The sequence below is a fragment of the Periplaneta americana genome, chromosome 17 (genome assembly GCF_040183065.1).
Source record: "Periplaneta americana isolate PAMFEO1 chromosome 17, P.americana_PAMFEO1_priV1, whole genome shotgun sequence".
Taxonomy (NCBI): Eukaryota; Metazoa; Arthropoda; class Insecta; order Blattodea; family Blattidae; genus Periplaneta; species Periplaneta americana.
The window spans coordinates 125,813,055-125,831,091 of NC_091133.1; the positions used below are offsets into that span (position 1 = coordinate 125,813,055).

Sequence of the window (18,037 nt, forward strand, 5' to 3'; positions counted from 1 at the left end):
CTACCATGCAACAATCTTCATCAAACCACGGTTTCTTTTTCTTAGTTTCATAATAACCTATGCTCTGCTCAGCTGCAATTTTGATACTATCTCTGATATTTTCCCACACGCTATTAACATCTAATTCTTTCTCAACTTCGTCGGAACTTTCTAAAGTGGCAAACCTATTCGAAATTTCGACCTGATAATTTTGCTTAGCTTCCTCGTCCTTTAATTTCAAAATATTGAATTTAGTAATATTAACTTGTTGCTCTACTCGCTTGGCTACTGATAATCTTTCTCTTAATTCTCCAATCACCAAATAATGGTCAGAATTACAGTCTGCACCTCTGAAAGTTCGAATATCTACTATACTAGTATGTCTCCGTTTATCTATCAAGATGTGATCTATTTGGTTGTGTGTCAATCCATCTGGAGAAGTCCAAGTATATTTATGTATATCCTTATGGGGGAATGTTGTACTTTTGACAATTAAATTTTTCGATGTGGCAAAGTTGACTAATCTAACTCCATTGTCACTACTAATTGCGTGTAGGCTCTCTTTTCCAATAGTTGGTCTAAAAATATCCTCCCGTCCTACTTTAGCGTTGAAATCCCCCAATAAAATTTTCATATGATATCTAGGGAACTGATCAAAAGTATGTTCCAATTCCTCATAGAAGCTATCCTTTATATAGTCGTCTTTCTCTTCTGTAGGGGCGTGAGCATTTATAACTATGATGTCGCACCATCTACCCTTAAGTACTAAATATGATAACCTGTCACTGATAAATTCGACCTTTTTTACTGCTGATTTTATTCTTTTATGTACAAAGAATCCTGTTCCTAATTGGTGATTATTGTTTCCTTCCCCATAATACAACAAGTAATCTCCTATTTGTGATATGCCATTCCCATCTAACCTAACCTCTTGTACTCCCACAAAGTCTATTCTATATCTAGCTAGTTCTTTTGCTACTAATGTTACCCCTCCTGTTCTATAAAGACTAGTTACGTTCCAAGTGCCAAATCTCAAAACCTTATTCCTTTGCTGTGGTCGTGCCAGAGAATCAGTCCTATTCCGAGGCTTACTGTAGGAATTCGTAACAAGCTGTTTTTTACGGTGATGGGTTGTTAGCCCTTCGCCCAACCCCCAAGCTGGAGGACCACCCCTTATCGGCTGTCCACGACTGCTTATTCAATATATTCGCAGCTACCCTCCATATCTGGAGGCCGTCTCCTCTATCCGCAACCTGAGGACGCGCCATGCAATTATAAATTTTTTTTTTATTGGTACACACAAAAATACTGTGTGTACCAATAAATACTAAACACTTTTCTTTTTTTAAATATGTAATTATAAAATACATATTTAAAAAAAGAAAAGTGTTTAGTATTTATTGGTACACACAGTATTTTTGTTGTTATCGGTTGATTGTAGGATAAAAACACGGCTTATTTTGTGCAATTTTCTAAATTTAATCAATAAGGATGATTTAAGTTTTATTTTGATATGATACCTCTTGTACCAAAGGTGAGATCTATAACTGAAACTTGATTAATATATTTCAGTATTATTTGTATTTATCCTGGTAATAATGAACCGTTTAACTCGTAGACACTTTGTTTTTCAGCATTAACTTCCTATGAATGTATGAGAAGATTCGAAGAGAACGTCAGGATGTAGACCTTCGGCTCCCCCTCCTATCATTAATGCATAACACAATATCAATACGGCGGTTGCTGTCGTCTGCGATACGACGAACTTTTTTGTTGATTTTCGAGTTCATTATTTTTTTTCCTGATTATTATATGCTTATATAAGTTGTGTTAACTTTCGCTAAGTGGTTTTATATTTTATTTTATCAGTCTTAGTTATTATTTTTATTATTTTTAATATTTATGTTTTATTATTATTAATTAATTAATTTGTATTACTATCTTTGTATTATCTCCGTCACTGTTATTCTATTATTATTATTATTATTATTATTATTATTATTATTATTATTATTATTATTATTATTATTATTATTATTATTTCTATCATCAACATTATTATTGATCTCTCTAAAATTTATGTAGACTACTGGACTGTAGCCGAGCACAAGCATATGCTCATTTCGGGTGTCTATTCAAATGTACCATTTCAAATGTAAATTGTGAATAAATTTGAATTTGAATTTGAAAAAAAAAAGTTTTCTCTTGAAGGGTATACACCATTTTAAAATAATTTAATACACAAACACAACTATTACATGATATGCTCAATAAGTTTTTGTAGCTTTATTCTCTTCAGCTGTAATCAACAATAACAACAATCCAGGTTGCCAGGCGACGATAGAAAACAAAAGATGCGAAAACAAATGAATGAGGTGTATAAAAAATTGTATGCTCTTTCATTTAAGTATAAAAATATAGGGGTGCCATTTGAAATTTCAAAATGGGGTGCTGGGGTGGGATGTGAAATCTAAAATGCAATTAAGCCTGGGTTCAGACTTCCCTCTCAGTATCTAAATTGACGTGTTTTTTGTTTAAATTGAATTCAATTTAAGTAAATAATTATTTAGAGTAGGAAATTTTCAAATGAAAGCCCTGTATGTAGACCTCATAATTATGTCTATATGTTATTATTTAATAGGCTACCCTGCAAATTATTGTACATAAATCGTATTAGTCATTGCATTTAATTGAATATGTTTAACTGAAAGGTTTATAATGACTGTGTGTTTTCCTGTTTTGCGATATCTGCGTTTATAAATTCCATAAAACAGGTTTTTCTGCGTCCAATCGTAGGATCGAAGGAAATGGTAAAACATGTTAACTTCACAGCGGGAAACAAACGTCGGAAGGTCGTTACTGAAAGCGTTAGCGTTATTGGAAGTAAGTCCGTTTCATCCAGGCAATCTGAAGGACGAAGTACAGTTACGAACTCAACATTGCGTTTTAGTACCAAGTGTGATGAAATTTTGAAACAAAACACTACGAGTTTTAAACTTACATTTCCAGGATATAAATGATAATTTATCTGAATGGTTTAGTGCATGATCTAAGTCTTAATGTGAGTAAAACTCAAACTTTTGTATTTAGTCTTTATAATAATGTTGGCAATGATAAATATGCTAAACTTTAGATTTTTATCTCGATAGCAAACTTACCTCAAAGGAACATACTCGAGCGTTGTGCGTTAAATTGTCAAAGAATTGCTTAATTATTAAGAATATTGAAACAACTGATTCCTGTAGGTGCCTTATTAAATGCCTATCATGTTCTTTCCAGTCTCATTTGAATTATGGAATTTTATTTTGTAGAAAATATGTTTTTCTTCTTCAGAAAAGGGCTGTGCGTATTCTTAAGGATTGTGGCCCAAGAGACTATTGTAAGCCTTTATTCAATTAATTTTAAATTCTAACTCCCTCTTCATTGTATGTTTTTGCTAATATTATGTTCATATATGAACATTTACATGAATATGATTCTGGTAATACGGTACATTCTCATGAGATTGCAAATAATCTACATAACTGTTCCTAAATATAGATTAGTCAAGGTTTGTAATAGCCAATTTGTTGTCGTGTGAAACTGTTTAATAAAATAATTCCACTTAATATTAGAAACATTGATAATAGAGTTCTTAAAGCCAAATTAGATGGTTGGTTGGTTGGTTGGTTGGTTGGTTGGTTTTGGTTGGTTGGTTGGTTGGTTGGTTTTGGTTGGTTGGTTGGTTGGTTTTGGTTGGTTGGTTGGTTGGTTGGTTATGGTTGGTTGGTTGGTTGGTTGGTTTTGGTTGGTTGGTTGGTTTTGGTTGGTTGGTTGGTTGGTTGGTTTTGGTTGGTTGGTTGGTTGGTTTTGGTTGGTTGGTTGGTTGGTTGGTTTTGGTTGGTTGGTTGGTTTTGATTGGTTGGTTGGTTGGTTGGTTTTGGTTGGTTGGTTGGTTGGTTGGTTTTGGTTGGTTGGTTGGTTGGTTTTGGTTGGTTGGTTGGTTGGTTTTGGTTGGTTGGTTGGTTGGTTGGTTGGTTGGTTGGTTGGTTTTGGTTGGTTGGTTGGTTGGTTGGTTTTGGTTGGTTGGTTGGTTGGTTTTGGTTGGTTGGTTTTGGTTGGTTGGTTGGTTTTGGTTGGTTGGTTGGTTGGTTGGTTTTGGTTGGTTTTGGTTGGTTGGTTGGTTTTGGTTGGTTGGTTGGTTGGTTTTGGTTGGTTGGTTTTGGTTGGTTGGTTGGTTGGTTTTGGTTGGTTGGTTGGTTGGTTGGTTTTGGTTGGTTGGTTGGTTTTGGTTGGTTGGTTGGTTGGTTGGTTGGTTTTGGTTGGTTGGTTGGTTGGTTTTGGTTGGTTGGTTGGTTGGTTGGTTGGTTGGTTGGTTGGTTTTGGTTGGTTTTGGTTGGTTGGTTGGTTGGTTTTGGTTGGTTGGTTGGTTGGTTGGTTGGTTGGTTTTGGTTGGTTGGTTGGTTGGTTGGTTGGTTGGTTTTGGTTAGTTGGTTGGTTTTGGTTGGTTGGTTGGTTTTGGTTGGTTGGTTGGTTTTGGTTGGTTGGTTGGTTGGTTGGTTGGTTGGTTTTGGTTGGTTGGTTGGTTGGTTTTGGTTGGTTGGTTGGTTTTGGTTGGTTGGTTGGTTGGTTTTGGTTGGTTGGTTGGTTGGTTTTGGTTGGTTGGTTGGTTGGTTGGTTTTGGTTGGTTGGTTGGTTGGTTGGTTGGTTTTGGTTGGTTGGTTGGTTGGTTGGTTGGTTTTGGTTGGTTTTGGTTGGTTGGTTGGTTGGTTGGTTGGTTGGTTGGTTTTGGTTGGTTGGTTGGTTGGTTGGTTTTGGTTGGTTGGTTGGTTGGTTTTGGTTGGTTGGTTGGTTGGTTTTGGTTGGTTGGTTGGTTGGTTTTGGTTGGTTGGTTGGTTGGTTTTGGTTGGTTGGTTGGTTGGTTGGTTTTGGTTGGTTGGTTTTGGTTGGTTGGTTGGTTTTGGTTGGTTGGTTGGTTGGTTTTGGTTGGTTGGTTGGTTGGTTGGTTTTGGTTGGTTGGTTGGTTTTGGTTGGTTGGTTTTGGTTGGTTGGTTGGTTGGTTGGTTGGTTTTGGTTGGTTGGTTGGTTGGTTGGTTTTGGTTGGTTGGTTGGTTGGTTGGTTGGTTTTGGTTGGTTGGTTGGTTGGTTGGTTTTGGTTGGTTGGTTGGTTGGTTTTGGTTGGTTTTGGTTGGTTGGTTGGTTGGTTGGTTTTGGTTGGTTGGTTGGTTGGTTGGTTGGTTGGTTGGTTGGTTGGTTGGTTGGTTTTGGTTGGTTGGTTGGTTGGTTTTGGTTGGTTGGTTGGTTGGTTTTGGTTGGTTGGTTGGTTGGTTGGTTGGTTGGTTGGTTTTGGTTGGTTGGTTGGTTGGTTGGTTGGTTGGTTGGTTGGTTTTGGTTGGTTTTGGTTGGTTGGTTTTGGTTGGTTGGTTGGTTTTGGTTGGTTGGTTGGTTGGTTTTGGTTGGTTGGTTGGTTTTGGTTGGTTGGTTGGTTGGTTTTGGTTGGTTGGTTGGTTGGTTGGTTGGTTTTGGTTGGTTGGTTGGTTTTGGTTGGTTGGTTGGTTGGTTTTGGTTGGTTGGTTTTGGTTGGTTGGTTGGTTGGTTGGTTTTGGTTGGTTGGTTTTGGTTGGTTGGTTGGTTTTGGTTGGTTGGTTGGTTTTGGTTGGTTGGTTGGTTGGTTGGTTGGTTTTGGTTGGTTGGTTGGTTGGTTTTGGTTGGTTGGTTGGTTGGTTTTGGTTGGTTGGTTGGTTGGTTTTGGTTGGTTGGTTGGTTGGTTGGTTTTGGTTGGTTGGTTTTGGTTGGTTGGTTGGTTTTGGTTGGTTGGTTGGTTGGTTTTGGTTGGTTACGGACAGTCAGATTTAATGACATTCAGCAAATATACAGCCCATAGACAACGTCAAAAACAAATATACGAGTATAATACATGGCCTACAATAATATGGATAGATGTTGAAATAAAATCAAAATAAATATACAATTACCAGACAATTGCAAAGACAGATTAAAAGTGTTAAAAGAAATGATATGAGATCAGGTTAAAATGTATAAATGTGTCATTTACATGAGGTTAAAACAAATAGCATCTAAAACATAATATTGCTAAACTCATTGACACTATAGAGTGGATTTGCCATCAATGCCTTTCTGATTTTTAACACAAACTTTTACACAGTACACGAATATATTGACCGTAATTTTAACTAATTTTTATGTAGGCTTAAATACAGTAAGTCCGGCTTATAGGGGTCCGGATTAACGAGGTTTTACTGTAGTTTTAGGTAACCTTGACGAAGCCTATTGTGATTTAACATTAGATATAGTTAATGGCTTTCAAATAAACTAAACTGAACTACATGAATAAATAAATACATACATAAAAGTAAATAAGTAATTAAAAAAACATAAATAATAAAATCTTACTTATGAAGTTCATTATGTCAAAATTTATATTATCAAATATAAAAAGTCGCCGACTAAAGAGCCTTCCTTCGATTAGAGTTACGGATGAACTCTAGTTCGAGTCTTCATAGGAGAAAATTTTTCTCATAAAATTCCGGCTAGTGTATGGTACCGGTGCCCACCCAACATCGTGATGATTTAGTGAGTTACAGTTAACAAATTGTTTTACTGCAGACAAAAAAAAACAAATTTTCAATGAGTTGCATAATAAGAATTGCTCAGAAAACTGACCTGCACTGGGTTGCTGCGAATCTATTGCAGGCAGGGATACCTCTACCGCGTTGCTAACCATACTTCCAGACTTGGCACGAATGTAGTATGTATGTCCTGGTTCGAGTCCCATCACAACAAGTCCTTGAGACTCTTGCCGTTTCCACGTCTTCTGGTCCAGGCTGGTCTCCACCGTGATGTTCTCGTGATGAGGCTGGGGTTCCCCAGCGAGCCCCAGGCGGACCGCGCTCTTGTTCACAACGTCTACCGTCAGCAGCTGCAAGTGTGGTGTTGGGGTCGCTTCTTCGACGCCTGCAATACAACACGAAGTCCTAATAAACTATTGCGTCCGGAAATAATTTGTTTATCCTCTTTCCAATCGCTTTTTAGTCCAGTAGTTCTCAAACTGTGCGTCGTGAGATCAGGCCGTAACTGGAGTAGAGATTCGATATACTTACTTACTTACTGGCTTTTAAGGAACCCGGGGGTTCATTGCCGCCCTCACATAAGCCCGTCATTGGTCCCTAACCTGAGCAAGATTAATCCATTCTCTACCATCATATCCCACCTCCCTCAAATCCATTTTAATATTATCCTCCTATCTACGTCTCGGCCTCCCCAAAGATCTTTTTTCCTCCGGCCTCCCAACTAACACTCTATATGCATTTCTGGATTCGCCCATACGTGCTACATGCCCTGCCCATCTCAAACGTCTGGATTTAATGTTCCTAATTATGTCAGGTGAAGAATACAATGCGTGCAGTTCTGTGTTGTGTAACATTCCCCATTCTCCTGTAACTTCATCCCTCTTAGCCCCAAATATTTTCCTAAGCATCTTATTCTCAAACACCCTTAACCTATGTTCCTGTCTCAAAGTGAGAGTCCAAGTTTCACAACCATAAAGAACAACAGATAATCTAGCTGTTTTATAAATTCTAACTTTCAGATTTTTTGACAGCAGACTAGATGATAAAAGCTTCTCAACAGAATAACAGGCATTTCCCATATTTATTCTGTGTTTAATTTCCTCCCGAGTATCATTTATATTTGTTACTGTTGCTCCAAGATATTTTAACTTCTCCACCTCTTCAAAAAATAAATATCCAATTTTTATTCGATATACATTTTTTAATATATTTAATTAATTTAATGTGTTTGTGTTTACTTGGAGGGTAGCTGCGAATATATTGAATAAGCAGTCGTGGACAGCCGATAAGGGGTGGTCCTCCAGCTTGGGGGTTGGGCGAAGGGCTAACAACCCATCACCGTAAAAAACAGCTTGTTACGTATCCCTATAATAAGCCTCGGAATAGGACTGATTCTCTGGCACGACCACAGCAAAGGAATAAGGATTTGAGATTTGGCACTTGGAACGTAACTAGTCTTTATAGAACAGGAGGGGTAACATTAGTAGCAAAAGAACTAGCTAGATATAGAATAGACTTCGTAGGAGAACAAGAGGTTAGGTTAGATGGGAATGGCATATCACAAATAGGAGATTACTTGTTGTATTATGGGGAAGGAAACAATAATCACCAATTAGGAACAGGATTCTTTGTTCATAAAAGAATAAAATCAGCAGTAAAAAAGGTCGAATTTATCAGTGACAGGTTATCATATTTAGTACTTAAGGGTAGATGGTGCGACATCATAGTTATAAATGCTCACGCCCCTACAGAAGAGAAAGACGACCATATAAAGAATAGCTTCTATGAGGAATTGGAACATACTTTTGATCAGTTCCCTAGATATCACATGAATATTTTATTGGGGGATTTCAATGCTAAAGTAGGACGGGAGGATATTTTTAGACCAACTATTGGAAAAGAGAGCCTACACGCAATTAGTAGTGACAATGGAGTTAGATTAGTCAACTTTGCCACATCGAAAAATTTAATTGTCAAAAGTACAACATTCCCCCATAAGGATATACATAAATATACTTGGACTTCTCCAGATGGATTGACACACAACCAAATAGATCACATCTTGATAGATAAACGGAGACATACTAGTATAGTAGATATTCGAACTTTCAGGGGTGCAGACTGTAATTCTGACCATTATTTGGTGATTGGCGAATTAAGAGAAAGATTATCAGTAGCCAAGCGAGTAGAGCAACAAGTTAATATTACTAAATTCAATATTTTGAAATTAAAGGACGAGGAAACTAAGCAACATTTTCAGGTCGAAATTTCAAATAGGTTTGCCGTATTAGCAAGTTCCGACGAAGTTGACAAAGAGTTAGATGTTAATAGCATGTGGGAAAATATCCGAGACAATATCAAAATTGCAGCTGAACAGAGCATAGGTTATTATGAAACTAAGAAAAAGAAACCGTGGTTTGATGAAGATTGTTGCATGGTAGTAGAAAGAAGGAAACAGGCAAAATTGAAATTCTTACAGGATCCAGTTGAGGAGAAGAGAGATAATTATTTCAATGAAAGACGGGAAGCAAGTCGTACACTTAGGATTAAAAAGAGAGGTTACTTGAAGGAAAAACTGAATGAGGTAGAAACAAATAGTAAGAATAAAAACATTCGAGATTTATATAAGGGTATAAAGGAATTTAAGAACGGATATCAGCCAAGGGTAAACGTGATCAAGGATGAGAATGGTGACTTGCTTGCAGACTCTCCATCAATCCTAAACAGATGGAAAAACTATTTTGCGCAACTACTAAATGTACATAGGCCAAATAGAAATGATCGGGACGAAATTGAAATACAAACTGCTGAGCCATTTATACCCGAACCCACGCTTTCAGAAGTCGAAATTGCGATAGAAAATCTGAAAAAGTACAAGTCTCCAGGTATCGATCAAATTCCAGCAGAATTAATACAAGAGGGTGGGAGTGCATTATATAGCGAAATTTATAAACTTGTACTTGCTATTTGGGAAAAGGAAATTGTACCAGAACAGTGGAAGGAGTCCATAATTGTACCTATTTTTAAAAAGGGGGACAAAACCAACTGTGGTAACTTTCGAGGAATATCACTTTTGTTGACGTCGTACAAAATTTTGTCCAATATTCTTTTGAGAAGATTAACTCCGTACGTAGATGAAATTATTGGGGATCATCAGTGCGGTTTTCGGCGTAATAGATCGACTATTGATCAGATTTTTTGTATTCGACAGATAATGGAGAAAAAATGGGAGTATAAGGGTACAGTACATCAGTTATTCATAGATTTCAAAAAGGCTTATGACTCGGTTAAGAGGGAAGTATTATATGATATTCTTATTGAATTTGGTATTCCCAAGAAACTAGTTCGATTAATTAAAATGTGTCTCAGTGAAACATACAGCAGAGTCCGTATAGGTCAGTTTCTATCTGATGCTTTTCCAATTCACTGCGGGCTAAAGCAGGGAGATGCACTATCACCTTTACTTTTTAACTTCGCTTTAGAATATGCCATTAGGAAAGTTCAGGATAACAGACAGGGTTTGGAATTGAACGGGTTACATCAGCTTCTTGTCTATGCGGATGACGTGAATATGTTAGGAGAAAATACACAAACGATTAGGGAAAACACGGAAATTTTACTTGAAGCAAGTAGAGCGATCGGTTTGGAAGTAAATCCCGAAAAGACAAAGTATATGATTATGTCTCGTGACCAGAATATTGTACGAAATGGAAATATAAAAATTGGAGATTTATCCTTCGAAGAGGTGGAAAAATTCAAATATCTTGGAGCAACAGTAACAAATATAAATGACACTCGGGAGGAAATTAAACGCAGAATAAATATGGGAAATGCGTGTTATTATTCGGTTGAGAAGCTCTTATCATCCAGTCTGCTGTCCAAAAATCTGAAAGTTAGAATTTATAAAACAGTTATATTACCGGTTGTTCTGTATGGTTGTGAAACTTGGACTCTCACTCTGAGAGAGGAACATAGGTTCAGGGTTTTTGAGAATAAGGTGCTAAGGAAAATATTTGGGGCTAAGAGGGATGAAGTTACAGGAGAATGGAGAAAGTTACACAACGCAGAACTGCACGCATTGTATTCTTCACCTGACATAATTAGGAACATAAAATCGAGACGTTTGAGATGGGCAGGGCATGTAGCACGTATGGGCGAATCCAGAAATGCATATAGAGTGTTAGTTGGGAGACCGGAGGGAAAAAGACCTTTAGGGAGGCCGAGACGTAGATGGGAGGATAATATTAAAATGGATTTGAGGGAGGTGGGGTATGATGATAGAGACTGGATTAATCTTGCACAGGATAGGGACCGCTGGCGGGCTTATGTGAGGGCGGCAATGAACCTTCGGGTTCCTTAAAAGCCATTTGTAAGTAAGTAAGTTTGTGTTTACTTTAAAATGTGAAAAACATACAGTTTCATTTGTTATTAAAGGAGAAAAATTCGCTCCGGCACCGAGGACCAAACCCAGATCTCCCAGTTCTATATATTGGGCGCTCTAACTACTGAGCTACGCCGAAGTTCGACTTATATATGTTGCGCTGGGATTGCACTTAGACCGACCGTTTGGGCCATTTTATGCATATATGCATTTACTGTCTAAGTCCAACGGATGGGCCAGGTGGCATTCGTGAATCCGACGGTGATAGGCAGGCCATCCTTCCTGGGCCCTGTAGTTAAGGTCCCATCATCTACTCACGAGAAGGAACCTACAGCCCGGAGCCCTAAGCTCTTAGAATCAAAATCAGCATCGGAAATCCACACTGCCCCCAGAATTCACTCCAGCCTAGTGTTATAATTACAGATGATAGTTGAAATGAGGCGGAAGTGGAGAGTGTTGGTGGAATGAAAGAGTATCCCCGAGAAAAAATCCTTTCCGACGTCTGTTTTGCCCACAACAAATTCCACCCAGACATGACCGGGGATCGAACCCGCGCCGAATGTATGGAAGGTTAGCGTGCTAGCACTGTAGCCATAGAAGCGGCAGTAATACAAAGAATAAGAATTATTTTCTTTCAAATGTCGCTTTTATATACTGTACTATTTCCATCATAATTCTGTTTAGATTAATAAAAACAGAGAGAATGTCGTTTACTCTGATACGTTGTAAATTGATATTTAAATTTAAATTCAAATAATGGTCCACTAATTGTTCAAGAAAATTATTATATTTAATTTGCGTCACGCATAGCATGCACAAAACGATTTTTCGGTGCAGGGAATGCTTGAAACGTCTATAGCCATTATTAAGCTTCCTATTTTCTCTTTATTTTGTTTAATTTCTTATCGTATTTTTTTAATTTATCCAGACTATTTCGTTTATATGACGATTAAGTGTAATGAAATTTTGAATTCCAGTCAATCACAGTCATACATCGCGATGATTTCTGCAGCTCGATTTATCACTATCAATTTATCGCATGGAAATTCTTTTGTTTAGTCAGTGTCGCCAACTGTTTCCATGTAAATCGATGAGCATGAATCCATTGTACTAAATAAAGTGCGAAATCCTACTTCCACATCTACATCTTCATCTTCTAATTCCATGTCAATTGTATCTGAACTGCGACCGAACACGAGCGCTGCTCATTCGGTCTCAAATTTTGTTAATACTATTGTATCTTCTTTTTATATTGATTGTATTATTTTATTTCTATTTCTCTTGTTTGTTTGTAATTTATATTCTTTATTCTGTATATTTAAATAAATAAATAAATAAATAAATTGTATCTAAAGAAAATGACACTCCTTGATAACAATTGTTCATTTTATTAATGTATTAATCAGGTTATTTGTAATTACACTATAAAATGTTTAAATTAAATTATGATTTCAGCAGATAATGAAAACGTAGCCTATTTCTGTTATAATAACAAGAGAAAAGCGCAGTACATGTAATTAACAATTTTAAACCAGTATTTCGCTTTTCTCAATTGGCATTACTGAATAACATTCAATTTCTTTATTGCAGTAATCGATATTCATCTATTTCGACTTAACAATGTTTGAATAGGTGAAGTATTCATAAATATACAATTATTAACATTTTGTGAGCGAATGTTAGGAATATATTATTTACATTTTTATTTTATTCACGAAATAGTCCGAATAAATGTCACTCGAGGTCTGAGATTACTATAGATCATTTAATCTTGAAACTCGTAGTTACATTTTATCTATTCTAATAAGCTTGCATTCTGCATACTACTAAAATAGACAAAAATAATCTGATATTATCACACGTGAAATCGTAGTCTTACCTGTTTTGCTGACGTCATGATCGGTAAGGGTGACGTCACACAATACCACGGTACAGCAGGAGTCGTTAGGATCAGGGAGCTCCACGCAACGGTCCGAGGAGGATGAATTTTTATTCACCGGAGGGCATCTGTAAACCCAATCATTGTAATCATATAGTAATCTACAGAAGAAATGTCCTGTTAATTTCGTTCTTCAGTGATGGCCACTCATTATGAAATTCCTGCGGTATCCTGAAATTTCTTAAAAAAACCAACGAGCTAATTTTTTTGTTATTAATGTAAATTGTAAATATTGGATTACAAATCTGTGGCCGGGAGGAAAAAGGTCTTATGTAAAAATTTTATACTTTTCAGGAGAGCAGTAGAAAGATTGAAATTGGTGTCAATTATAGAGTTTTTTTAATTAAGAAGTTTTTTCCTGGATATTATTTGTTTATATTTCTTCTAAAATAGGTAATGTTGCTCATTTAACAATTTTATTGATTATTTCCAAAAATAGCCGCACTTAAGCCCTTTTAAGACTAGAACCCAACTGAGTAGAAGGGATTATTAAACATAAGACCTTTTTCATGTCAAAATAAATGAGAAATGTGAATTATTAGGAATGCTAAATGGGTCTTAAATAATTATAGAACTGTTTACCTGGTGCTTATAGTTTTAAAAGGAAAGGGCATCAGTATGTGATAAAATGGCTAAAATACAAGTTAGACCTTTTTAATAGGGAAGCATGGAAAGTAAACATGTGATGGTTTGTAAGGAATAAAGTATTAAATATTCTTAAGTCCTTTATTCTGTGTGTGCTCGATTCAAAAAGTATTTAAGACATTTGATAACGCTCTGTAAATCCAGTCAGGAGTCTTATTTGACTTTAACCCTTTCACCAGATTGTAGAGAATTGTTTCCGCTTTCAGAATATATAAAAATCTCATTTTCACAAAAAAATGACTTAAGACCTTTTTCCTCCCAGCCACGGAAATAATGACTTTTTAAAGAACTACGTTATAGTTTTATATATAAAGGTTATAAATATCAACTAGAGTACATGTAAACAGTTATTTTTAAGGGAGTGTAATATTTTAGCTGCTTCTACCGGGTGTTTTTCTTAACTTTCCAGTTTATCTCGAAAACAATGCGATTGTGAGAATACAGTTTTGAATAAGCATTACTTCGTTTCATAGGAAAGAACAGTGACATTAATTTTTTTTTTAATTTAGTGAAGATCATCAACGTAATTTTAAGATCAACTTATTTTTAAACTTTTTAATCAGAACAAACAACTTTTATCTGGAACATTTCTTTATCAAATCTAATTTTTATGAAATGTTTAACAAAATTGAAGAAAAATATAGTACATTGTAATACTTTACAAGATTATATCATAGATTTCTTTTGTTTACATTTCTTGTCTCATGTTCTGTGTTTATGTGTACAGAACAGTATGTTTTTGTTAAAGGTAAACAAAAAAATATGATACAATGTTTCATAGTTGCTCGATTTGTTGAGGAAAACCAGAATATAACAAAAAATGCATCATTCCACTCAAAATATCAGAGCTTGCCCCCCGTGCCCCATTGGTGGGGCCCAACAGAATACCGTCCATGAGACAGTCTGAAAGGCTCCCCCCGCCCCTCCTTTAATGATATCTGGAAAAATGAACATTTAGTTTTATTGATTTATAGAGAAACTAACTTGTGAAACTTTATCTGGGTCACTCTGTATATCACATTCATTATAGCCTGTTGAATTGTCCCATATAATATGATTATTATGCGTCCAATAGTTTTGAGGTAATCTCTGTATACAAATATCATGTTTGGATAAATTTTACCATTACCAGGGATACCGGAAATGCGTATTTCTGTGTATAGGCCTATCTCTAAATACATTCTTCATATACTCATAATACTTTCCCTTTATATGTCATATAGTCAGATAATTAAAAGTATAAAATAGAACGGGCACGATATATGAAAAAGGTGCACTTAGTGCTGTGAATCTGGGTCCAGATAGAAATCGCTTCTGCGAATGAAATATACGTTTTTGCAAGATTGTGTTCTTTTCCGTATTTACAGCTATTGTCAGCCCTTGAAAGTTAGAATTCCCTCTCACGATATGACCAAAGATGTTAAAGCGAGTATAAATAACAGCGAAGAAAAAAAAACCCACACAGAAACTTGTTGCTAGGGAAACCATTCTTCATAACATAAAACTATACTGAAATAGACCCATTACAGTGCACTTATTGTTACTTAGTTACCATTACAGTGCAGTTTTGCGAAGGCTTTGGAATAATATTGCTCTAGTATTGTATTTGCAATTTTAAAAATATGATCGTTTCGGAATCTTGGCCGGACTGACTTGATGTGCGATCTTATCGGGCCCCGGAAATGGGACAGAGTTGAAGTGCAATCGTTATAAGAGTACTAGTAAATTATAATCCAACTGGTGAAAAAGGTCTTTAGGAAAGCAAATGAAAAGATGGCGAGATCAATTTTATTCTAGAAAAGGCGGAACTGGTATAAAAGCCCTACACTTTGAAGAAGATGAAGATGAAGATGAAGATGGAGATGAAGTAGAAGAAGATGAAGATGAAGGATGAAGGATGGAGATGGAGATGAAGATGGAGGATGGAGGATGGAGGATGGAAGATGAAAGATGAAAGATGAAAGATGGAAGATGGAAGATGGAAGATGGAAGATGGAAGATGGAAGATGGAAGATGGAAGATGGGAGATGGGAGATGGGAGATGGGAGATGGGAGATGGGAGATGGGAGATGGGAGATGGGAGATGGGAGATGGGAGATGTAAGATGAAGGATTGGAGATAGAGATGGAGATGAAGATGAAGGATGGAAGATGTAGATGAAAGATGGAAGATGAAGATGAAGATGGAAGATGAAGATGAAGGATGGAAGATGAAGATGAAGTAGAAGAAGAAGGAGATGAAGATGAAGATGAAGATGAAGGATGGAAGATGGAGATGGAGATGGAGATAAAGATGAAGATGAAGATGAAGATGAAGGATGGAAGATGAAGATGAAGATGAAGAAGAAGGATGGAAGATGAAGATGAAGAATGGAAGATGAAAATGAAGGATGGAAGATGAAGATGAAGGATGGAAGATGAAGATGAAGATGAAGATGAAGATGAAGATGAAGATGAAGATGAAGATTGTGAAAAATACTTCTACAGACAGAGTTTGAATTCGAATTAATAAAATCAGAAATTCCTACAAGGGTGTAAAAACGTGCCCTTCAGTAATCTTACATATGGTGAACATGTTTCACACCTTGGTTTGCAGAGGACCTGGCCAGCTTCTGCGCAGGTACACACCGCCAAACATCCGTCTTTGATGGTGTCTCCTCGTTGGTATGACTGGTTCTTGAACGTGCATCCCTCCAGAGGTTCCGTCTCTGTTGTAAAGCACACAGGCAAATGAAACATGCATACACCGTTCCTAGCTATAGTCTGTTGTAACATGAGGTACAAAGTTGCAACTTCATCATTTTTCCCCCCATTACTTGATCACCTGCTTAAATTTAGTGATTTTCTAGCTGTTAGGTTACTTCACTGCTGACAACAGTTCCTCGAATACACTATGTTACAGAATCACTATAGTTAGTAATTTTTCAACTCTTAGGTTGGCACAATTTGCGTCAGGCGACGAAAGCTACTCATAAATTAAATTTACCAATTTTATTCAGATGCCATGTTGTGTGTATATTATTCGATCATAATATAACATAATGTGTTGCGGAAATAATAATAATAATAATAATAATAATAATAATAATAATAATAATAATAATAGTAATAACAATAATAATAATAGTAATGATAATAATAATAATAATAATATTAATAATAATAATAATACACTCAATGAGTGTCAGCCAATACTAACCTAACCTAACGTAACCTACCTACTGCTGTTACAATATTTATTAGCAGTGATCTGTGAAAATGTAGTAAAATATTGTTTCGTAAAGTTGGCAACGGAAGGCGAGCAGGACAACGATCTAGCTGTTAGGTTCACTTCACTGCTGACAACAGTTCCTCTAATAGTCTACACATATGTTACAGAATCACTGTAGTTAGTCATTTTGCAACTCTTAGGTTGGCACAATTTCAGTCAGGCGACGAAAGCTACTCAAGAATTAAATTTACCAATTTTATTCAGATGCCATGTTGTTTGTATATTATTTCATTATTCGATCATAATATAAGATAATGTGTTGCGGAAATATAATAATAATAATAATAATAATAATAATAATAATAATAATACACTTAATGAGTGTGAGCTACATTACTAACCTAACCTAACGTAACCTATCTACTGCTGTTACAATATTTATTAGCAGTGATCGGTGAAAATATAGTAAAATATTGTTTCGTAAAGTTGGCATCGGAAGGTAAGCAGGACAACGATCTAGTAAGCAGCAAGTATTTCAGTGGTACGTCCTTCACAATAGCCCTAACTTGATCAAGAACAGCGCTCGCCATTATGAAACTACAAAGGTGGCTGTGTTGACTTAAATGGGGGCTCTTGTCATGCTCACCACACAACTAAGGAGTCCTATTATTTGGGAGTGTTCAATAGTGGTTAGTGATGCACTCAAATGAGAATGAAATGGGCCAAACATCCTAGTCCTTCAAAGTAGATTACTTACTTACTTACTTCTTACTTACTTACTTACTTACTGGCTTTTAAGGAACCCGGAGGTTCATTGCTGCCCTCACATAAGCCCGCCATCTGTCCCTATCCTGAGCAAGATTAATCCAGTCTCTATCATCATATCCCACCTCCCTCAAATCCATTTTAATATTATCTTCCCATCTACGTCTCGACCTTCCTAAAGGTCTTTTTCCCTCCGGCCTCCCAACTAACACTCTATATGCATTTCTGGATTCGCCCATACGTGCTACATGCCCTGCCCATCTCAAACGTCTGGAGTTAATGTTCCTAATTATGTCAGGTGAAGAATACACTGCGTGCAGTTCTGTGTTGTATAACTTTCTCCATTCTCCTGCAACTTCATCCCTCTTGGCCCCAAATATTTTCCTAAGCACCTTATTCTCAAACACCCTTAACCTCTTTTCCTCTCTCAAAGTGAGAGTCTAAGTTTCACAACCATACAGAACAACCAGTAATATAACTGTTTTATAAATTCTAACTTTCAGATTTTTTGACAGCAGACTGGATGATAAAAGTTTCTCAACCGAATAA

The 18,037-nt window shown here is 36.4% G+C and overlaps 1 protein-coding gene across 3 annotated transcripts in view; it reads right to left on the bottom strand.

The window, feature by feature from the left end:
* Window positions 1-18,037, bottom strand: part of LOC138692694 (putative epidermal cell surface receptor) — a 420,391-nt gene that overhangs the window by 114,092 nt on the left and 288,262 nt on the right. For all 3 annotated transcript variants that reach the window (XM_069815825.1, XM_069815826.1, XM_069815824.1), the window contains exons 3-5: window positions 16,097-16,220; window positions 12,809-12,936; window positions 6,643-6,933 (exon numbers count right to left, since the gene is read on the bottom strand). In XM_069815825.1, coding sequence (XP_069671926.1) covers window positions 6,643-6,933; window positions 12,809-12,936; window positions 16,097-16,220 — 543 coding nt within the window. The remainder of the gene's footprint in view (window positions 1-6,642; window positions 6,934-12,808; window positions 12,937-16,096; window positions 16,221-18,037) is intronic.